Genomic DNA, 23,187 nt, shown 5'->3' on the forward strand with positions numbered 1-23,187 from the left:
TGAGGCCCCTTCTACCCGAAATGCAGTTCAAAGGTGCATCCCACTGGCCGGCCCTCCTGGATGAAGGGCAGGTACAAGGAGCACAAGGTCAGGGGGCAAATCCCCAGCAGATGGTCCAGGGATGCACGAGAGGCTGTGGAGGTGACTAAGGACGGCCAAGCCTCTCCTCCAGCCCAGGGGCCCTGGCCTTGGCCGCTGAGGGACACATGTGCTCCCCCGATGCCTGGCCTCCCTAAGGGGACCATCCGGGAAGCGCAGCAGCAGCTGGAGGGAAGGACCCGGGGACCACGCACGCAGGCCGGTACCTGGAAGCAGGAGGGGCACATGGTGATGGAGGCGTCGGGCAGCAGCGAGCGGAAGTACTGCCACCGCAGGGGCGGCGGCCAGCGCTTGATGAGGACGTCCCGCCGGCTCATGGAGCGCAGCACGGAGCGGCTCACCACCACGGGCACGAACTCCGAGCCGCCTTGCTGCAGGCCGGGCGGGGAGAGCGGATGGGACCTTGCTCAGCCGGCGGGGGGACTCATAACCCCACAGAGGACCCCCGAGCCCTCCTCTGCCGGTTCAGTCCCTCAGGAGAACCCAGCTGGCCATCTCTGTGACCAGGAGCCCACCTCCCTCCCCCGGGGGCCCCAGGGAGGAGTGTGCAGAGGAAAGGGACCTGAGCTGGGGGTGGGGGGTCTCAGCAGCCCGTCACTCAGGGGTGCCCGCACCTCAAAGCTCAGCTTGGCTGTGAAGGGGTCGTCGTCCCCCACGGAGTCCATGCTCTCGTCCAGCCTCAGGGTCTGGGCATCTGGGGGGTGCTGGTCAAGGACGGGGCCTGAGGCCGAGGGAGAGCCCCCCTCCACCCGACACGTTGAGACTCACAGGGCGGGGGGCTCCCTTTGGGCCTGTGTGGGACCCTCCCAATGGCTCAGGGAAGCACAGCAAGGCACGCAAGCAGCTTTCCCCATGGAGGAGAGGCCTGCTCATACGGAGCCCAGCATGCAGGGGGGGGAGGCGGCAAGGGGCTCTGAAGGCTTCCACCGTGGCCCCCCAGGACCCGGCCCACGAAGGCCGCTGAGACAGTGTGGGAGCCAAGGGCTGCGGGCTGCGGGGCCGGAGCAGGTACGACAGGCCGGGCGGGAAGCCACAGCCCCTAGCACGGCTGGCGGCTCCTGGAGGGTCTCCCCACAGCTGCTGGGCAGCCTCACAGACACTCCTCCCAGAGCAGGGTGGGCGCCCCTGGGGATCCCGGGGCCAGCCAGTCGGGACTGGAGGTGCCCAGGGAGCCGCCCCCTCAGCCAGACCCCCGTCCCCTGGGGAAGGGAGGCTGCAGGTGCCAAGTCAGCGTGGGCCGTGCCCCACAGCAGCCACACCCCAGCCTCATGGGCGGGCGCGGGCGCATGGACGCAGTTCCTACCTCCTGTCCTCCCTGCCCCTGTGGCAGCTCTGCAGCCTGGGCCGGCGCCCCGCCCGGCTCTGGCCCCGAGCCTGCTGCCGTGGGGGCCTCTCCAGTGCGCAGAGTGGCCCGCCCTCGCCTCGCCTGGCCCAGCGGGCCCCCAAGGCCCCCCTGCCCCCAGGCCGGTGCCCAGCGGACACACACGGGTCCGGCCAGCACCCAGGATACTGTTGCTCGTGATCTCTTGCCACTTGTTCTCCCGCTTGAGTCTTGGCGCCTCCAGGTCAATGAGGGAGACGGCTTCTTCGTCTGTGATCCCCTCCTCCAGGTAGAATTCAACCAGGTGCAGCACCTCTGCAGACACAGGCAAGGGAGGGGCTGGGAGGCTGTCAGAGGCAGCGCTGGGGGGCAAGAAGGGGGGTCCCAGAGCTCCTTCCCGCCCACTACAGGTCTCGCTGAAAGCTGGCGGGGCGGCAGGGGGAAGCAGGCGTATGTGGGCAAGGGGCTCCTCTGCAGGGGAAGAGAGGCCTCTTCCTGGCTCCTGGAAAGGGGCCTCTAATCCCCATCCATGTGGAAGGAGCTGGGCCTTGAGAGCCACGTCAGCTGCCCGGATCAAGGGCCCCTCTGCCCAGGGAATTTCGTCAGGCAGAGCAGCACTCCGGGCTCTGAGGGGTCTGGGCAGCACTGGCCCTGCCTCTGGGAACCCTGAGTGACCCTATGTGTCAGGGGGGTAGGGGTGGGGGTCTCACTGTCCCCACTTTGTCCAAATGAGGACACAGGCCGCGCCGTCCGCAGGCCAGCCGCCCCGCCTGCCCGCCGCGCTCACCGTAGGAAGAGGCGGAGAAGACGAAGGGCTGGCGGCAGTTGATGCAGACGTTGCCCAGGTTGTTGAGCAGCGGGTTGTTGGTGGAGCAGCGGTAGCACAAGGGCACCAGCTCCTGCAGAACAGAGCGCGGCCGCTGAGGGCCCTGCGGGGTGCAGGCGCAGCCCCGTCTCCTTGCCTGGGCTCTGGCTCCAGCCTCCTGGGGCCTGGTGGCCGAGAGGAGAGGCCACCTGGGTGGGCGGGGCAGGGGCTCTGCACAGGGATGGAGCAGGGTAAGTAAGGGCCCACAGAGACTGCAGAGGCCCGGCCCCTGGGGCCTGCTGCCCAGGACACCCCCTTCCCAGGCGGGGCTCAGCAGTTGCGGCTCTTCCGGCAGGAATGACACTGGCCACAGCCACCACTGCCCAGCCAGCCACTGTGCTCCACGGGTTGTGCCAAGCACGTGAGCCACTTCAGCCTCATTCCTCCTCACAGCCTCCTGCAGGAACGCTGTTACCCGCATCCCCGTGTGACAGACGTGGAGACTGAGGCTCAGGAAGACTGAGACACAGCTGGGAAATGGGGCAGCTGGGATTTGAACTTAGATCTGTCTGATGCCAAGTCTCTGCTCTGAGCTTGAAGGAGGCGACTGTGGAGGAGATGGTGGCTGGTTGGGCTGGGGGAAGACAGGTTGGGGCACAGACGGAGCTGCAGACACTCGGCGTGGATCTGAAGGTGAGTGATAACCTGCCTCCAGAAGCGGGGACTAGACCAGGGGCTCCTAGGATGAGGCCCAGGCAGAGACACTGGGCCCTGGGCCTGGGCAGAGCAGACCTGGAGCCCCAGGATGGCTGGGAAGCAAGTGGGCAGGGCTGTGGGGGTCCGGGGGCTGTGATAAACAGAGGAGGCAGACAGGGAAGGGCAGAAAGAGCTGGCACAACAGGGCTCAGACAGGGGAAGGGGTGCTGAGCCCCAGGAGCATGGCAGCCATCTTTCAGTTGAACCCAGGCCGGGCACAGAGGTGTCAGGACAGGCCTCCTGCCCGAGGGGCCAGGGCCCTCACCTCACTGTCATGGAAGGGCTTGGAGCGGATAGTCAGGCTGCCCAGTTCAATGGACTTCTGGAAACGGGCGGGGATCTGCAGGCCCTGCAGCTTGTCGTAGGCGTGCCGGGCCAGCTTGTAGGCGCCCAGGGCCTTGCTCTGTTTGGCCAGGGTGAAGAGTGTGTTCCTGCCAATGACGAGGTTAAGGACGACAGAGGCCACAGCAGGCCCGAGCGCTAGCACTGCCCACCTCTGGAGCGAGCCCCAAGCTGGAATGCAGCTTGTGCGCGTGCCAGGAGGGCACGGGAAGGAGCCTGAGGACTGCTTTGCTCATCTGTGGGAGGTAAGTGAATTTCTCGGATATCAAGACCCAGAGATTTTTCCAGAGATACAGACAGCGTCGTCTGCATTAATATTTTAACCTTGCTTAGGTTTTCTGGGCCTGCTGATGGCTCATCTTGGACCCTGGCTGGGCCAAAACGGTTCTCCCTGCCTCACCCAGCCTGCCAGCTAGCCCCTAGATTGCCTGGCACCTAGTGCCACCCACTCCAGCCCCACCAGGAGGAGCCTGATCCCCAGTGCAGAACTCTTCTGCCTGTGCTTCACCGAGGCCACGGCAAGCTCCAGGCTCACCTCCCCGGCTCTGGGGCCCTTCTCTGAGCTCCTAGTCTGGGGCTGATGGGCTTTCGTGCTCCACCTCAGGTCACCTCAAATGCTGGCTGTGCCCAGGCCCGGTCTGCCCTTCCTCCCCTCACCCTGACCCTGAATGCCCTTCCCCACTGCCCCCTGCCAAGCCTCAGCTAAGCGAGGCCCATGTCCCTCCTCCAAGCCATCCTTCCCAGACGTTCCTGCTGCCCACTGCCCACCCCAACCCCGCGGCCCCTTCCACAGTCATCATATGGAGACGGGTTTCCTTGCCTGCGTCTCCCCTGTCCTCCCCGGAGTCAGGGGCCATGTCAAGAGCTGTTTCCACGTCCCCAGCGGACGTGAGGGTGAAGCTCAGGGCAGGGTTCAGTCAGACTCTGCCGACCTGAACAGAACCTGCTGCAGGGGCTGTGTGCAGGGTCCGAGGCCCCATGATGGGGGCAGCTTCCCCCAAAATGTAAAGGATGGGCCTGACCCCTTCAGAGAGGCTGGTTCTCACCAACTGGCAGCTCTGAGCCCTTCCCTTGGAGGGTCTGTGATTCAGGGGAAGGCAGGGCGGAGGCTTGGCAGAGGCCGAGAGATAGTGACGTCCCCTCCTTCAGAAGGGGACAGGGGCTTCTTGTGACTTCTGTCCCGTTCAGGACCTTCAGGATTGGGGATTATTTCCTCGTAGTCTCTGGCACCACACGCCCTCAGGCTCCTCCGTGGCCCTCACCAGCAGCCAGAGGAGGACAGGCCAGCTCCTGGGCAGGCCGTGAGGCTGCTGCCCCCTGAGCCCGGCTCCCAGGCAGGGGGCTTCAGCTCCTCCCTTCCCTCACCTCAATTCCCTCCAGCCCCTTCTGTGCACTGGGTGTTCCCCTGGAACATCTACTCAGGCCTCCCCTGGTTACCTCGGCCTACGGGACAGATGTCGCCTCCTCCAGGCAGCCTTCCCTGACTTTGACCCCAGCCTTCACCCTTGCACACTGCAGCCGTCCCACTGAACAAGGCCCTGACACTCGTCGTCTCCCCTGACTGACGGTAGCTTGTCACCTGCTACTGGCTGTGCGCTGGGGATGCAGCAGGTGCTCATCCACCTGGGCTGAACAAAGCTCTGCCCACCCCCAGGCCCCCAGCTCAGAGGCCCGGCGCTTCCTACGTTCCAGTCGCACGCTCCTCTGGGGGTTACGGAAGGCCCGCACAGTGTGTTGGCCAGAGACCCTCTGCCGGGCCCAAAGAGCCCTGAAAACTACCCCTCCCCCGGCGTTGGCCTGAGCCTCCCTGGCTGAGCCTCGCCTTTAGCAGCAGCACGGCGAGCTCTCTCCCTCCGTCCGTCCCCAAGGGCTGCTGGAGAGAGAGGGCAGCCTCTGCCAGCAGAGTGCTCTGGAAGAACTCCTGGGGCCATCAGACAGGAGGGGCGGGACAGAGGGCTGTGAGCAAAGGATACACTTTGGAGATGCCCAGGGGGGTGTCCTTGGTCAGGCTGTGCAGCAGGAACCTGGAGATGTTGAAGAGCGTCTCGGGAAGGTGGAAGCTGAATGGCTCCTCCTGCCGTGAGGAAAGCACACAGAACTGAATCTCTCAGCCGAGCCGCTGCTGGGCCAGGTGAGAGGCAGACGCCGGGCACTCGGAGTGACTTCAACAGAAGAGCGATTGCCCAGGGAGCACCTGCCGTGCGTGTGCCGGGTGCCTGCGGCCACACTTGTGTGGTCCCCAGCCCAGCCCGGCGAGGGAAGCACCTTCACCCTCATGGTAGTGAGGGCAAAACCGACGCCCCAGACACCGTCTGCCCACGACACCTGCATGGGGCAGGGGTTCAAACCCACTGAAAGTGTTTCTGTGAAGCTCATTGCCTCTGGGGTGGCTAATGATTCCTTCTCCCTGAGCTCAAGTTGTTGTCAATTAGCTCTAAAAGGGGAGACCTTTAGGCAATTTGAGACGTGACCTCCATACAAGCATCTCCTTAAACGGAGGCACTTAACCCTTTGTAGCCTGAGAGCGCAGGCCTCCTCTCTGCCGTCCAGCAGCAGTCTGATGGCAATGCCCACATACGTGCCAGGCACTGGGGTCCCTGCTGCATGCCTCTGCCCCCGTGCCCAGCACAGACCCTTCCATCAGACAGGCGCTCAACACCCATGAGTTGAATGCACAAGTCTTCTGCACTGAGAGGCCGCCAGAAGCTCCACACATAGCCTGCAGGGGACGCTCCACCGGGAGGGGTCTATAAGAGGTTAAGAGATCCCTGTTTTGAAGGACGCTGGCACGCTGCTCCAGATGACAAGATGAAAGCAGGCCAGCTTCCCCTGGCAGCGAGCACTCAGTGGTAATAAACTGACATTTCCTCAAGGGCCCTGCTGGGCCATACTCAGCGCTGAGCCACCAGGACTCCGGCCCTAATTGGTCTCGATCCGCGAGGACTCGCTTTACGCCACTTCTCTGGTCCAGAGCCCAGCCTTCGCTCCTTAGTTCTCACTTAAATTTCTACAGCCTGTCAGTTCCAAGAAAACTTGAGCCTGCATCCTCTCCTGGGTGACAGCCAGGGAGAGGCCTGCCTCTGGTTTTACCACACGAGGTGTGGAAGCTCAGAAGTGTCCCAGGGAGAGGAGAGAGGGGGCTCCCCTGGGAAAGGTGCCACCACCTCCAAACCAGAGCTGCTCTGCCCGGCTGGACACCAAACCCCGAGACACCGGCCGCTCCAGGCCTGCACTCACGCTGGGGCCTCTGCCAGAAGCAGCCTCCCTCCGCCCCCTCGTCACCTGCCCCTGTCCTACTCATCTCCCACCTCCTGGCTTGGGGGCCACCTCCTCCAGGAAGTCTTTTTAGTCCTCTAAGCACGTCCTGTGAGGGAACTAAAATGCAACTGCTTGTTTCTAGGCTGATGGAAGGCTGGCATGAGGCCTCCGCACGGGGCAGCGGCAAGAGCTGACGCTCACCCAGGGTCCCCCTTCCAAGTGCCCCCCAGTGTCAACTCACTGGATCCTCACCATCAGGTAGGCACTGTTATGACCCTCGGCTTTCAGAGGTGGGAGCTGAAGCACAGAGGGGAGTAAACGACCTGCCCAAGGTCACACGCGGAGCTGGTGCCTAAGGCTAGCGGCCCGTCCTCTTTAACTCCGTGGATGGGGGTGGGGGCAGGGGCTGCTAAGCACACAGGCTCCAAGTCAGGCTGCTGTCTGGGTTCAAGTCCTGGCTCTCCTACTTACTAGCTGTGCGATCTCTCTGTCCAGCACCTCAGTTTCCTCATCTGTAAAATGGGATGGCAGTATGTACCTCACAGCATGGTTGAAAGGCTGATACAACGAAGCCCTCGGCACACTGCCTGGTATGCAGTAAGCACTCAGTAAGGGTCGTCTAGTGTTACTGCTCTCTGACTTATCAGCACGGGGTACCTCACACTGCTGAGTAACTGAGGATAAGCAAGCAAGGAAGCTGAGGACCATCTGTCACCTGTACCCCACCATCAGGAGGCAGATTTAAAACAGCTTAAACAAAGGATTCGGCAGTAACTATTAAGAGCTATTTGGGTCTCTGGAGATCAAGCCAACACTCTCCTTTATAAAGAAGGAAACTGAGGGTCAGAAAGGGGAAGTGAATTGCTCAAGGTCACACAGATGGTCAGTGGCAGGGCCAGGGAGAGGCCTTGGGCCTTTGGTTAGCGCTGGACCTTCAACTGACTAGAAGACAGGGGCCCCTGGAACATCCCCCACCGGTCATTTAGAGAGACAGCCCTCTGAGTGGCGAAGCCAGAGTCCGCCTGAGTCATCCGAACCTGAAGCAAGTGACCAGAAGGCCCCTCCAGGTCCGGCTGGCTGATTCTGAAGCCCACACGCTGCACGTCAAACAAGCCAACAATCAAGGAAAATCAAAGTTCCAACCTGTCTCCCAGGGAGACCAGACTTCTCCGCGGGCCGTCACGCCCTGTGGGTGGGTTTCTGCTCCACCCAGAGGTCTGCTGCTCTGTGAGACGTGCCCAGGCCCCCCGCCTGGCAGGCAGTGCCCCGGCCCACCTTACCACGTATCGGTGGATGACGTGGTAGCCGTGGTACAGCTCGGCCAGGTGCTGGAAGTGGTGGAACTTGCTGAGCATCACTTCCTTCTGGGCAGGATCTGTGGGGAGCGGGGAGAGGGCCTGTCAGCCTGGGCCAGTTCCCCTGACACCGGGCCCCCCACCCCAAGCCAGGACAATGGGGAAGGCGCTCTGCTGTCCCGAGGCAGCAGAGTCCCTGGGGCAGGGCTGGCGTGGGGAGAGGCTGATCACCAGCACCCAGACGGGCCAGGGCCCCCTGGCAGGGAGGGTGGGCGCACGTCAGGAGTGTTCACGCTCACCTCACACTTTTTCCCTCCCCGTCCTTCCTCCTCGAAGCCCACACCCCTGGCCAGAACAGAAACTGCCCCCTCACACCAGGGCTTGACAGTTTCCTAACTCTACCCGTGGCTCCGGGCAGTCATGTGGGAAGCACAGCGGGTCGCCCCTGCTCCACAGACGGCGGGCAGCGCTGGGGAGGGACTGTGCCTCGCCACGAGTCCCCTGGCGGCTCCCATGCCAGTGTCCCTCATCGCCCGCAGGTAGGCCTTGGCCAGGGGGACAGCATCTCCCTGCCCTGTCCGCTTCCAGAAGGCCCGCGGCGCATCATGGGAAGTCTCGTGAAGGAAATCAACACCAAAACTATCCGCTACCCCGCCTGGGACGAGTGAGAATCTGGAGTGTGCACCTAAAACGTGATCTCTTCACCTTTTCATTTAATTCAATTTTTTTTAAGCCAGTGCTCAGCTGGCTCCAGTTATGGGCTCCCAGGTAGTCGGGGAGAGACATCTTCTGAACTAGCAACGCAGGCCCAGACCTCCCAACTGTAACCCCGGCATGGCCCTCATACCATCCTGAAGCTGAGGGGCAAACTGGGAAGAGATGCCACGCGAGATTACGCTGCTGCAAGACAGGGCCATGGACAATACACCCAATAAACAAGCCCAGGGCTTTAATTAAAGCCTCCCAGCTCTTCCGATGTTTATCTTGGTGCCAGAGCGGGGCCGGGGAAAACAAGGGGCCCGGCTGATGCCTGCTTACCTTGAGCTATATCGAGGCACTGCATGGACAGCATCCAGTAATAATAGGCGGCGTCACTAAACCTGCTCTCGACCACGGCATTGTGCGTGAGCTGCTCCAGCACCCGGACCGCCTCGCCCTGCCGCCCGGCCTTGTGGAACGCTGCGGGGGCACAAGAGCACGCCCCGTGCGGGGGAGTTGGGGGGGTTCTGTGGGGTTCATGGGGGGTTGGGGGTTGCTGCAGAAGTAGGACACTCATCGGAGCAGCTGCAGCCCCACGTTGCCGGGATGCGCCTTTCAGGCCGAAGGCTATAAATAACCAAGGCTACATCCTGAAAAAGTACAGTGAGATATATACTCCTTTGGGGGGCTGGGAAAAGGCAACCCACTTTGGGAAGACATGGGAGAAAGGGAAGGCTGAGGGCCATGCCGCGGGGCAAAGTCTGAGGGCGGAAGCGCCATCTGCCGCGTGCCCCGCCCCACCCCAAGACAAAGCTTAGCCACTCCCCAGGTGACAGGGTGACAGGCTTGGGGCTTTTGTTGCCAGTTCCCTCACTGCATCGTCACTACAGACCTACACAGACTTTGTGACATGGGCTCACGAGGTGGAGGTAAGCTGGCACCCCCAAGGCCACAGAACCGAGCCCAACGAAGTGCATGGTCGGTCTTCAACTGAGGGCTTTTGGATGACCAACTTGGAAAATCGCTTGGTTCTAGCAACCAAACACTTGTAAAAACCAGCAAAAAATTTCTCAACCATTCTTCCATCCACTTCACAGAAATTTCTAGACTCCCAACTATGTGGCCAGAGCCTCAGGGTGTTGGGGGCACCTGGGGAGGCCCTCCTAGCTGTGACACTTGCCCACACGTGGGTGCTCGGATGATCCAAGCCCCCCACGATAGGGAAGGAAAAGTTCTGGCTTTTGTTCCAGTCTCTTGTCTGAGCACCAAGTTACTATGGCGATGGATTCTTGGATGGGTAGACGCAGACAGATGGGTAGGTTGACGTGTTTTGCCCAAACATGCACATACTTCAGCACCTGGGTGCTCTGGAAGCGCTGAAGCCGTGGAGAACACGCCGTCCTGCCACGGGGCCTTTCGGCTGAGGAGCTCCACAGGGAGACACCCCGAAACGGGTGCAGAGGTGGCCACTGCTCCCACAGAGAAGTGCAAACGGGGTGCTATGGAAGATGACACGCCCAATCGGAGCCCTGCCCAGAGAGGCCGCAAACCCGAGTCGGGAGAACCAGGCTCCCAGACAGGCAGACCCTGGTCCAAAGCCGGCTCTCCAGTTTGTGGCTTTGGGACTTTGCAGGGCACCATCAGCCTCTGCGTCTCTGCAGGGCTGCAGGCAAGATGCAGGCTTGTGCGGTTAGGCGCCCAATCAGTGCCTGGCGCAGAGAAGGCCGTCACATTTGAAACTGTTCCCAGTTAAAGCTCTAGACGTCCTTTCGCTCCTGTGTGCGGCTGTTTTCCCAGCGGGTGCGCTGAGGAGCAGAGGACACCCGGTTTCCCTGAGCCAGAGACAGAGCCCAAGTTTCTCTTCTGGGTGAGGAAAAGTGGCCTCACCCACGTATGGGAGGTCTCTTGTTCCATCCTTGCCCCATCGCGCCCCGCCTCAAACTCCCTCTGTGCCACCTCCTTGCTGTAGGACTTCAGACAAATCCTCTACCTCCTCCAACCTCAGTCTTCTCATCTATAAAATGGTACCTACATCACAGGGCCGCTGTGAGGATAACACACCAGAGCACTTTGCTCAGAGAGGCGACGGGACCTGCCGGAGGTCCTGGGGCTCGACCGTGAGTGGTGGGCCCAAGAGCATCCCACTTGAAGCCCGTCTCCTTCCCACGGCCCCACGGTCTCCACTACCCGGCCCACCACCCGCGGGAGGGAGCTGTCACTCAGCGGGCGGTGGGAGGGCTGGGCGGCTCCCGGCCGTGGGCGTGGCCAGCGCTCTCTCCCGCCCCTTCTGCACGGTGCCAGGCTGTGGGGCCTACCTTTCTGGGCTTCCTCAAAACGATCATTCTCTGCGAGCCACTGAGCATAGGGCACGTAGATGTCATCCTTAAACTCGGGGTGCTTCTCACCCAAGGCGAAGGCCTAGGGGAAGGAGCGAACGCAGGCTTCAGAACCCGGGCCCCGCCGCCCCCGTGAAAGCACGGCACTTGGCTGAATCCATTAGGGATGTCATATTTTGCCGGCCTGACAACTCAGAAGGGGGGAGTGCCTCCCCCCTAACCACCACCCCCAGAAACGCAAAAACAAATCAGCTCTTTGAAAACAAAAGGCAATTAACAGCAACATGCAAGCGACCGGATTCAGTGACAACACAGTCTGTTTCTGGACCGCAGAAGCGGCACAGAATCGGAAACACTTTATTTTGAGGCTTTGCGTGGGCTCCCGGAGCGCAGCAAACAGATTTCTTTTAATTGCAGGCGACACCTAAGGAAACAGAATTGACATTATCATCGCTGCTGCTTATTAGCTGTCAGAGATGACTGGATGTGGTGCTGCGTGGCACCCGCTGTCTGCTTCGTCTGAGCCCCAGAACCACCTGTCGGGCCAGGAGAACCGGAAATGAGTCACGGGGGCCAGTATGTGGTGACGGGGAGAAAGCCTGCCTGATGCACTCATTTCTGCTGCTTGGGAAAGCTGATAAACACCTCTTGAGATGCCATGATCGCCTCTGGCTTTGGCCCCACCCTCTTTCATCAGTGACCTTGTCACCTCAGCAAACGGTGCCACTGAGAGGGGAGACAAGGGTCAGATGGCTCTTACCGGCAAAGGCCTCGCAACGGCCCTGCAGACCAGACCACAGCAGGTGGGCACAGGTCTGAGCCCCCTGAGGATGGATTTCAATCCAGGGCACAGGGAGCCAGGGAGCCGGAGGGTGGGAGTCAAGCCACAGAGGGGGAGCACAGCACTGGCTCCACCAGCCCCCTGCAGCCATCTCTCCTGCTCGCCTGGCTAATTCTTACCAGCCCTTGGGACAGAGGAGTCGCGGGAGAGGGCGAGGGCCCCGTAATGGCTCTGGCAGCCTGCACCTGGAAAGTGTGGCTGGCGTCTTCTGCCACAATTTGGCGGAAAAATGCCACCGAGCAGGGTTTAAATGTCACAGAGGCGTGGCCTCCGTGTCGGCGACGCGTCAGCCAGGACCAACGGCAGGCAGTGGGGGCTGTCATGTTAACTCTGGCATCCCTCACGCCCATCACAGAGCCAGCAGGCCGTGAGGGTTTCCTGAATGAAGGAATGAGCGAAGGCAGAAAGCAAGTGCGGAGAGGCCCTCCAGAACACTCGGGGCTCAGAGAACTCACGGGCGGGTCTCCTGACCTTCAGGCCAGCGCTCACGTCAAGGTCAGCTGCTCTCCGTGCGAACCCACCCCCCAGTCCCCGTGTCCCAGGGCTCAGGGAGGGCCCCGGTGCTCACCTCATCCCAGCGCTGGGTCTCCACGTGCAGCTGAACCAAGGATTTGAGGTCACCAATCTTCAGGTAGGTCTCAGCGGCATAGCCAGGGTTATCCAGCTTCTTGAAGAAGTGGGCGCACATCAGCAGCGGCTCCCGCTCGGCCTTGTCCAGCTTGCGGGCAATGTCGATGAGCCTGGAGTGGCGAGAGCACGGGGAGGAGGTGGGCTCTGGGGAGGCGGCCGGTGGGGGAAGCCCCATGGCGTCTGGGTCTCTCCGAGGGCGGCTCATCATGCTGACGGACCACCCCCCGACCCAGCCCAGGCTCAGTATGGTGCCTCGGCCCTGGCGTGTGATGTGAGGTTACTGAGGGACTTCACCCAGAAAGGCCGCCTGGTGAAGGACACTCTGTCCCCCACTTCATGTGCCTTTCCTTTGAGTTACGACCCTGTCCAGCAAGCTCTGGGGGCAGCAGCCAACGTCTGCCGCTCACCTACACGCGTCAGTTCAGTGCCGTGAGCTTTCCCATGTGTGATCTCACTGGATCGTCTCTGCCCTTGGGGGGTGGTACTGTTATTCCCACTTCACAGAGGAGGACACCAGAGGCCAGCATGGAAGGTGGAGCCGACCACGCCTCTGCAGCCGGGAAGTGGCCGAGTGCCCTCTCCAGCACCATTAGAGGAATTCTCACAGGCGAGCAGGGGCGGGGGTGGGAGCAGCCTTTGGGGACAGACCGCTGGAGGAAGGGTCAGTGCGCTAATGCTCTGAGCTCTGGGAGGAGAGCCTGCAGGGATCTGTGCCTCTTCTGGCCACGGTGCTGAATGGGCCAGGGCAGGGGCAGGGGGTGCCACGGGACCACTGGTTCACCCAGCCCCGCCACGGCTCGTGGGCACATGGGGCTGCGTGGAAAGTGCTTCTTCCCTCCAGAGAGGCCGGGGTTTGGAGCCAAAGTGGCTCTCCCAGGGGAGAGGGGTTCTATCTACCCAGCTCGCTCTTTGTGAGAAAGGACGGGGAAGCAGCTGTTAACAGAGACATCTCAGAAATCGGCAAGCTCAGGGAGGCTTGTCAATCCATACTGAGAAGAATAATGGCTCTAAAAATACCACTTCTCAGCAGAGAGAGGACGCATTTTAGGGAAAGGTGGCGCAGGCAACCCCTTGGGAGCCCCCGCCCCCGCCCCACCCGTGAAGCCTAAGTCCTGGGAGAAAGGACCGAGTGTGCTTGATGTCTCTCTTCTGAACGAGGTGAGCATCCCTGGGGTAAAGCGATACGTATCGGCTGCAAACGACAGTGACGTGAAAAACTAGAGTAAGTAGGGACCCTAAACCTGCCTGGCTCTCTCCTGTCCCACCTCTTTTCGTGAAAAGAAAAACCTGGTTGGGGCGGCGGATAGGCGAACTCTGCACCTCTATCTTCAAGAAATGCTATTCTGGGACAAGAAGACGATGGGGCGGTGTGGGAGGGCCCTCTGTGAGGGACCACACCAACCACATGACTTAGTCGTCGACCAGCCCCTCTCCCTCCTGAGTCCCGGGCCACTGTGGCCCACGGACCACAGAGTGGTTTCCAGGGCAACCAACAACCTTCAGGGCACAGGCCGAGCCAACCTCAGGAGCCGCTCCCGCACCGCTTTTCCTCTGTGAGCTGCAGCCTGCACCGTGTACGTGTGCACAGACACACACACACGTGTTAGCACGAAGCCCACTCCTGACAGTGGGAGGGGAGAGGCTGCCCCACCCAAAAAGGGTCCTGAGACTGAGCCCATCCTCCATTCGGCAGCTCCACCTGAAGCCCCCGAGCATCGGTTCTCTGCCTATGTCAGCGGCATCGCCGACGCCCCGCCAGAGCTCAGAGTCCTACTCCAGCTCCCCAGTCAGCCCCGCCCTGACGCCACGGCCTCAGGTCCTGCGGTTCAGCTCTCCCACGTCTCTCTTGTTCCCTCTGCTGCCACACAGCCCCACCGGCCCCCCGAACTGGACACCTGGTCTCCCTTCCTCCAGTTTTCCCTCCATCCTACACCTGCAGCGGGAGCACGGCCCCAACCCGGGTCCTCCCCACCGACTGACAGGTCTAAACACCTCAGTTGGCCCCCGAGGCCCTCCCTGTGAGCCCAGCCCGGATGCCCTGCCGCTGCCAGCATCCTCCCGTCCCTCTCTTGCACCGTCATCCTGAGGCGGCCCAGTTGTGCTCTCTGTGCCGTTCCTCCCCCTGCGCGCCCTTCCCTTCCTGCGCCTCCACCACTTGAAAGTCGTCAAAGGCCCTTCAGGCGAAGACCACCCCCGGCTCCCCTGGCAGAATGCGTGTCTCCTTCTCCGAGGCACTTGGCACCGCTCCTGTTCTTTTCAGCGCGGACATCACACAGGCTACGGGCACTGCTCCATGACTGCCTGGCTGGCCGGCCTGTGTGATCGCTTGGTCCCCGAACCCCGGTTTCCTCATCTGAAGGGGGCGTGGAGACACTGACGCTGAGGGTGTCGGGGAACCACATGCCGCAAGGAGCCGCAGTGCCGGCTCAGGCGGGGCTCAGGGAACGGCGGCCCTGAAGACTGGGTGCTCCCCCCTCACCCTCCACCACCCCTTCCCCAGGGCCTTGCTGATCAGCTTAGAGGCAGTGACTGCTGTGTCTGTATCTCCTCCAAACCGAGTCACCGTCGCCTGTGACCAGATACTTCGAGAAACACTGTTTTCCCTTGTCAGTCACATCCGAGCGCTGACAGGACGTGACACGCCGCCGCCCACGTGCCTCTCAGGGCCGAGACTGGAAACCTACATGTCGACCCAGCCGTGTTCCCCGCTGATCTCGATGGCCTTGCAGTGCTCGCCCGCCGAGATGTACATCTCCACGGCAGCTTTGGGCTCGTTGATGTTTCGAGCCCAGTCAGCCTGTTTGGTGATTAGCATCTTTGTTTCTTTGGGGTCTTCAGATCCAAGGAAATCCTGAGGAAGCACAACAAACAAAAACACTCGGGATTAGAACTTCCTGCTGCCAGCATGATGTCAGACCTGCCGGAGGCTACAGTGAGGATGGGCCTGCTTGGGGGTGGCCAGGATGCAAGCATGGAGCCGACGGGGGTGGGGGTGGGAGGATGAGGGGGAGCAGGCCCAGGAGACGCCCCACAGGTGCTCTGGGGCAGGGCCGGGGCAGTGTCAAGGACAGCGGCCCTCAACACTTCCTGCCTGTCCCGCCAACGGCCACGTGTCCTCCAGCTGAACAATGTGTTCCGGACTCGCGGGAGTGCTGTGCACAAGCTCCGTGGCGCGGGAGGCTCATGGTCAAGGCGCTTTGTTTGCTTCTTCTTCACGCAGAGCCTGATGCGTGTGTGACTTTACACAATTTCGGATACACAGACCTAGTGGCACCTTTACTCAGAGTAAGGATGACCCCCTCCCCACCCCACCACACCTCAGACTGAGGCTGGGGGTCCCCTGAACTCAGACGGGATGGCTTCCAGAGTTCCCGGAGGGCCCCGCAGCTGCCACCGCACTGCAGGATGTCTGTTTCCTGACTCTGTTCACCTTCTGCCACCTGAACTCGGGGCACGATCCCCTCGGCTCTGCCCTGGCTGTTTGCCAGGTGAACCATTCTGGTGAACCACTTCTCAACCGGATGCTCGGAAACCAGGGCTGAGTTTGGGTCTGCGGGGCTGGGGCCAACAGGAGGCCATGGGGATCTGAGGCAGAGGGAAGGGGCTTGCAGAGACCCCGTGAAGGAGAGAGAGGCTGCTGGACCTGGGGGGCTCCAGAGCCTGTGTTCCTTCCACCACAGTGGGCCAGAGGGGCCATGCCCAGCTTCCCTGGGTTTGGCCTGAGGATTCACGAGAAACAGCTTCAGAAGAGCACTTCTTCTCAGGATACGGTTACCCAAAGTATGTGCATGGGGGCCGCCAGAGTTGAGGCAGCTTTGGTGCTGACAATTTTAAAGGTGGGGCTTTTCACAAAGAGAAATTGTGAGAGCTTAAGAGCACAGCCCCGTGTGCCTCCTCAGCAGCAGTTTGTCTCGGGAATAGAGTGCCCTGCGGAGTCTGTGCCGTGCAGAGCTCACAAAGCCTGAGAAAGCACGCCTCTCCCCTGATTAGCACTCACTTGTCAGGAAAGTGCAGTCAATGTATGCTGAAAACCCACTCGAACAATTAGCGTTCTCTTCTTTTTCCATTTGCTTTCAGCATAATTGGGTAGCCTCTAAAATAACACATTAGATGGGCCGAAGGCGAGCGATTCTTTAAGGGGAGGACGGAGCATCACGACCCTGACGCTGAGGCGCCAATGAAAGACAGGTCACTGCAGCTCACGTGGGGAGGGGGCTAGGACGGCCGCCGGGGCCGGAGACGCCTGGCTTGGGCCCTTAAGGACACGGCCTTTACTCTCGGTAGCTACAGTGCCGACCCTTTATGCCAAAGCAAAGCCAGAAGCTCTGCTGACCGGATTGGTTAAAAGAGGTGAGTGGCTGGAGAAAACAGGCATCCTGAGAGAACACAAATGTCCTTCAGAGTGAGTGCTCATGGACTGCGGTATAACTGTGGTGAGAAGGGTTAGAGGCCAAGGGCGAGCCAGGAGCTTGGCTGCTCGACTAGACCAGCCAGGGGCACAACACACAGGCTTCGTGAAGGAGCCTGCCCCAGCCCGCAGCCCGGCTCCAGAAGCTCTGACCTAACTGAAGTTGAGTCTAATGCTTCCTCTAACAAGATGGCTTTCCAAAGGTTCTTTGGTTCCACGGTGCTGACTTACATGTTATCTGGGGCTGTGGCAAAGGCGTTGTCCTGGAGTGGACAGAAAGAGGCCGTGCTGAGTGATGAGCGAGACTAAACAGTGCCCTCGCGAGCGCTGATTCTGATCAGGACATACCACATGAGAGTTAAGAGCACTATAATCCCCTTTATCACCAGATAAACATGTCACTTACCCGGAAAGCATACAATTTATTTGTACGTGGGAATGTAATTTAAAAATTTTCTGAAAACCAGATTGAATCTTGGGAAGCAATTCTCAAGTAAACAAAAACACGCCACGTTAATAAGCACTGTGTCCCCCTCCCCCCGCCGTAACGCGTATGCACGCACGCTCTCAGACTGTGGGTGGGGAGGGTGTGTCCCCCCCACCCCCCGACGTAACTCGTATGCACGCACGCTCTCAGACTGTGGGTGGGGAGGGTGTGTTCCCCCCCTACCCCCCGACGTAATGCGTATGCACGCATGCTCTCAGACTGTGGGGGGGGGGGCCCAAACGGAACCAACCTACTGGGATCCTACTTGGAATTTTACCAAAGACTGAGACCAAAAACAACGCCCAGCGTATTTACCTTCGTGGAGAGGCAGACCAGATGGGCTGTGTAAATGGCTGCCTTTCTGGGTGGGAGACTCTAGGCGCACGAAGCCCACTGGAAGTGTGATTGGGGGTATTCCCGTGCAGGGGCAGGGTGGGGTGGGCAGGGGGCAGCCCTGAAGGACAAGCACACTGTGGTCCTGCCTGGCTTCGCTCGTTCTCCCAACCTTTCTGAGCTGAGCTGGGCGAGGTCACCCTCCAAAGAGGAGCTGGAGGCTGAGTAAAGTGAAGTGCCTTCCCCAGGTCACCCACAGGGAGGCCAGGCCTCACGCCCGCTCCCTGGACAGCAGTGCAAGGCACCGTCTCCGATGCCGCAGCTGCCCACGGGACTTCTCAGAGGTTCCAGGGGGCGGCTGGCCCAGAAGAACCACCACGATTAGCCAATCCCAGTGCCCAGTCTAGCCTCAGGGATGCGCTCCTTTAGGTCAAGGTTTTATTCTTGCTTTAAACGTTATTATCCCCAGAAAGAGACACGCTGAGTTAGGTGTTCTCAGTGTGATCACGCTGTTATACAGCGTGTGTGTGTGTGTGTGTGCACGCACACGTGTGTGTGCTGGGGTTTGGTGGGAGGCGAGGGTACAAAAGTTGAAGAGGGCAAAATGGGGTCAGCTGAAGCAGCCAGGCCCGAGGGACGGAACAAAGGAACCACCAAGGAAGAGACGGGCTGCGGCCCGTGCTCGGCCAGGTGCCGAGGACCAGCAAGTCCGGGCCTGCATCATAGCGACCCAGGTACTGCCGTTCGCCCAGGGCCTCACAGAGGCGCTGAAGACAGCGCACAGCCGTCCTCAGGAACAGAAGCGCAGGGGGACGATGGGGAGGGCTTTCCATCTTGAACTTGCTAGATAATTACCACGAACAGCCTCTAACTGCTTGTGGCTGATGACTCACTGAACATTCGGAGGCCGTGAGGTTACTGGGAGACAGGGTAACAAGGGTACCTTCAGGCTGAAGCTGAAGCTCCAACACTGGCCACCTGATGCGAAAAGCTGACTCTGGAAAAGACCCTGATGCTGGAAGGCAGGAGGAGAAGGGGGCGACAGAGGATGAGACGGTTGGATGGCATCACCGACTCAATGGACGTGACCAAGCCCCGGGAGATGGTGGACAGGGAAGCCTGGCGTGCTGCAAAGTCCGTGGGGTCGCAAAGAGTCGGACACGACTGAGCAACTGAACAACAAACTGTGGCAGGCAGACCTGGCTGCTCTAGGCGCCCACCCTCTCTTCACCTGCGCTCGGCCCGCCTGCAGGTGTCCTGGTGGTCTGAGCGCCGTGGGGGGACCTGCTCTCACACAAGCCATGAGGAGCCAGGAAGACCCTTGTGTGCCTTTAACGGACCAGACCTGGAGACTCGGCTTATCAGGGCCTCCATTTGCAAGAGGATGTCAGCCCTCCACCCCACACGGGCAACAGGGGCGGTGGGCTCACACATGGGCAGGGCCTCCGTCGTGGCGCCTCTGACGCCCTGCAAGAGGGCCAGCGCTAAGAGGAGCAGGCATTCAGGAGGCCTTGGCCGGAGTGAACCACGCGGGCCCCCGTGACAACAGCTGAGCCAGCTCAGGCCTGAGGACACGGACGCTCAGCGACTTCTGACAGAGGCTGGAGGGAACTGGTGGGAGACAGAACCTCCAACCCTTACCAAGGGGACTCCGCTGGTTAGGACGCACCGTCCACTGTCTCTGAACCACCACGCTCTGCCCCTTGTGACGTCAGCCTAAAAGGTCGGCGGCGGGCCAGGTCTACCCGGTCAGTGGCCACTGACGGTCCCCCTGTTGACCAACCCGCCCATGCTCTTTCCGAGGCCGCGGGCCACGGTCCGGTCCATGCGGCGTCTGGGAAGGCAGCCCGGAGGCGGCGGCGGGTACCTTGGCGTACTCGAACATGCGCAGTTCCGTGTACATGTCGAGCGCGAGGTTCTCGTGCCCGCTCCTCTTGTACAGTTTGGCGGCCTCGTGGAACTTCCCCTGGTAGGAAAACACATCTGCCAGAAACAGGTCATTGTTGGTCTCTCCCCGCTTCTTCCGCTCCTGGAAAAATTAGAAGCACAGGAAATGGTCTCCGCAGCCGTGGCAGGAAGCGCCCTTTACAAAGGTCCGCCGTGGCTATTTCAAGTTAAGCCCCTGGGCCTTCCTACTGGAACCTACGCTTGGCTCCTGGGCTGCTGTGTCTCTCACCTCGGTTTCTGGTGGGAATGCCTGACAACAAAAGCAGATTTTTTTTCCCCCCAGATGAGGGAAGATCAAAAGAGACGCAAACTTGTTTAATGGAAATTCCTCACAGTGGCTTCCTTACATATCCTTCCAAGGAAATGACTGCATGGTTAGGATGGGGTGTGCTGCCCACTCCTGGGGACCCCCAAGCTCCAAGAACTCCCAAACCCCCAGGCCTGGTTTGGCTGGGTTGTGACTCATGATCATGGTGGACAAGGGGAGAGTATTTTAGCGTTTCCTCTTGAGAAAAAGACATAACGAGTCTTATGTTCCTTCCACTGAAGAGAAGTGAGCGACGCTGTGTGCTGAGCATCTGCCAGGCGCCGGGTGTCCTCACCCAGGGTCACGCTGCCCAGAGCCCAGCCTCGGGACAGGGGCGGGTGGGATCACACGGGGCTGGGGTTGGACTGCGTCTAACTCCAGACACTCTTTGCTCTACATAATCCTGCCTTTGGAAACCAGTAGTCGTCCCCAAGGACACACCTGTCGAGTGCCCGCCCCGCGCTGCACGCGTGATCGACGTGTACACGGTTGCACGCACGCAGAGGCGCAGCAGTGCTCAGGGTGACAGCAAGCGGGGCCCTCCTCCCGCCGTGGGAGGGCGTGGCCATTAGTCTGCCGCTCAGGCTGCTTGTAAACACTCAGCGGCTCCCATCTCTCATCCCTGGCAGTCTCGCTTTGCTTGGTTTCTAGCAAGCGCACCGCAGAGGAGGAACACGGGACACCAAAGCAAACTCCTAGACAAGCTGGTGAAAGTTACAACAGCTGGAGGCAACAAGCTTCCCCACAGACAGAAAAGGATTTATAAAAACCAAAAGGAAAGCAAACCCACACTATGCGTAGTTTACGCTAGTCAGCCAAATAAGCTGACTTCTAATTGTGGGAAATAAATTAAAATCTCGCAGTGGGATAAGCAAATAGGTTTTGCAGGGTGTGGAATTTAGGCCAAATCCGTTGCAGTCCCCAGAACCTCACCAGGATCAGAGCAAACGATTCCGTGGGCTTAGCGAGTAAGAATCGCGCAGACAGACTCTCTCCAGCCTGCTTCCAGCCCAGCGGCAGCTCACTGACCCAAGAGGCACCTGGTAAGGAACCCGGGTTCTCTGGAATAACAGTGAATGCGAGAAGCAAGCCACGGAGGCCTCAGAGCAAACAAAATGGATCCTTGCCCAAAGGCCCTTTACCCTTTCTCCAGGGACAGTTCTTCCAAGGTTCCTCTGCCTGGCTCAGAACACGTCGGAAGACACTGCACGTGTCATCTCAGGAAGACGTGGTAAACGGCCAGAGTCGGTCCTCACAGAGGCCAGTTACTTTTGCATAGAGAAAAATCACACGCCGTGGCCTCGTCTTAAGACTCCTAGATCCAGACTGGTTGACCTACAAACACGGCCCTGCTACTCAAAAGCAGTCCTGGCCGCCATGGGTAGACGACTCTGAACACGCCCTGCCCCGTGCAGGTAAGGACGGTGCAGAGGATGCACTGGGGAGGGCGGGGATGTGCAGGGCGAGCTCCGGGAGCAGCTTCTTAGAAGGCCACATGGCCCCGACTAGGGACCGCAGGGGCCTGGAAGACGGAACTGGCTTGAATTCTAACCCGGCCTTCTGCTTTGGGGACACAGACACAGCCTCTCTGAGCCTTAGTTTTATTTCTCAAATAAGGATACGAAGAGCAGCTGCCTCGTGAAGCTGTTGTGAGGCTGTAAAATTGTGTACATGTGGCTCACGCGTGCGGCACGGAGCAGGCACTCGACAAATGGCAACAATTACCAGGCCGGGGCGGCCGTGAGCTCCCGCACGCCTCTCCTCCATGCGACTCTCTGCCCACGGGGCTCAGCATGCGGCCTGGCCCGCGACAGGTGTTTAGGATGCTGAACTGAGCCAGAGGGACGAGACATTTGCTGGTTTCCTCACAACTTCCATATGTGAATTCAAATGTATCTCACATTCCCAGAGCCTCACAATAAATCTGTTCTGAAGGAGAAATACGTACACCTTTTCACAGACAGACAGCATGAAGAGACATGGGGATAGAAAGTCTCCCATCCCCCAGCAAATGGTATAGGCGGAACCAGCCTCTTGGGGCCCCCACTGCCCCCAGGGTGGCCGATGAGGAGGGCGGGCTACGGGAAGGGCTCAGCGTTCTGAGGGTGCAGCCCCCCCACCCCAGGGCCCATCCCAGGGGGTGGGCGCAGACCACGTGCATTTGGGAAACGCTGCTTCCACGGGCATACTGTGCAGCCCTAGAGAGGGTGGTGACGAGCTAACAGGCACTGCGAGCATGGAATCTGGCTCCCGAGAACCTGTTTAATCAACCTTCGAGGTCGGTCTCATCCCATCGTTTAGCCCTCCCAGCTACCCTGCGAGGTTGGTCTCGTTCCATTTCCCAGACAAGAAACCAGAGCTCTGACAGACGAGGCACCCGCTGGGCTCGCCCAGCTCCCAAGGGACAGTCCGGACTCCTGGCTCCCATGCGCCGGCCCCCCTCTGTGGGCACCCTGCCCTCCCACTGGACACCCATGGGCTCCTGCCACGAGGCCTCCAGGCGCCCGCCTGGCAACCACTGACAGCATGTGTACGCTGCCCTGAGAAGGAAGAACACTTCATCCTTTACCTCAATGCTGTTGATGAGCTCTAAATACCGGAGGTCTTGTACTCTGGTGAAGGCCTACAGGGGAAGAAGAAATGAAAGAAAATCAGCTGCCTTCTGGGCTTCAAAAGTGGGTGATTGGCTGGGGGTGGGAAGTCGAGCTTTAGCAAGTGAGCCAGTAAGGTGGGGGAGGTGTGGGGGGGAGAAGTGAGCACTGATTAATCACCCTGCGTGCGTTTGGGAGGGTTCTGCCACTCACGCATCGCTCACTTTGGGACTAGGTCAACAAAACCCGGACGGTGCAGTCGGCAGTGGGGCTGGCTTGCGGGATTCTCTATGCGCCAGGGAGGACCAGGCCCATGGAGCCTCCCAGGCAGCAGCATCAGAGGAGGAGTGGGGGCAGGGACCAACTGAGGAGAGACCACACGTCCACCCTAGTGACCGGGGCGGAGCGCGGGAGACAGCCATGCCTTCCACAGGGCACACACAGGGCGGCGCTGAGGGAGGGGACGGGGCAGAGCTGAGCAGGAACAGACATGGCTTCTGGAAGGAAGAGGGAGGCAGGCAATGAATCACTCCTCGTCCCTGGAAGCAAACCCTTACGTAAACCTGACCAGTGCAGCTTGCCCTGGACTCACTGTAAAGCCAGAGATTTCAACCCATGGGCTACTAGAACATTTGAGGCAGCCTTCTGCAGGAGAACGGCTGCTTGCTAAGCCTCTTTTACAGTTTTCAGATCCTGCAAGGGCTGCAAAGGAGCACAGCCCACCCGTCAGGA

General features: G+C 60.3%; 1 protein-coding gene across 4 annotated transcripts in view; it reads right to left on the reverse strand.

Annotated features, from left to right (window-relative positions):
* IFT122 (intraflagellar transport 122) overlaps positions 1-23,187 on the reverse strand; it is a 68,930-nt gene that overhangs the window by 625 nt on the left and 45,118 nt on the right. For 2 of the 4 annotated variants that reach the window (NM_001206592.1, XM_005223076.5), the window contains 13 exon segments: positions 306-470; positions 714-793; positions 1,610-1,735; positions 2,208-2,319; positions 3,247-3,412; positions 5,297-5,397; positions 7,862-7,956; positions 8,915-9,055; positions 10,891-10,993; positions 12,321-12,492; positions 15,067-15,233; positions 19,478-19,639; positions 22,434-22,487. In NM_001206592.1, the coding sequence (NP_001193521.1) occupies positions 306-470; positions 714-793; positions 1,610-1,735; positions 2,208-2,319; positions 3,247-3,412; positions 5,297-5,397; positions 7,862-7,956; positions 8,915-9,055; positions 10,891-10,993; positions 12,321-12,492; positions 15,067-15,233; positions 19,478-19,639; positions 22,434-22,487 (1,644 nt within the window). 4 annotated transcript variants of the gene reach the window in all.

This window comes from Bos taurus, chromosome 22, assembly GCF_002263795.3.
Source record: "Bos taurus isolate L1 Dominette 01449 registration number 42190680 breed Hereford chromosome 22, ARS-UCD2.0, whole genome shotgun sequence".
Taxonomy (NCBI): domain Eukaryota; kingdom Metazoa; phylum Chordata; class Mammalia; order Artiodactyla; family Bovidae; genus Bos; species Bos taurus.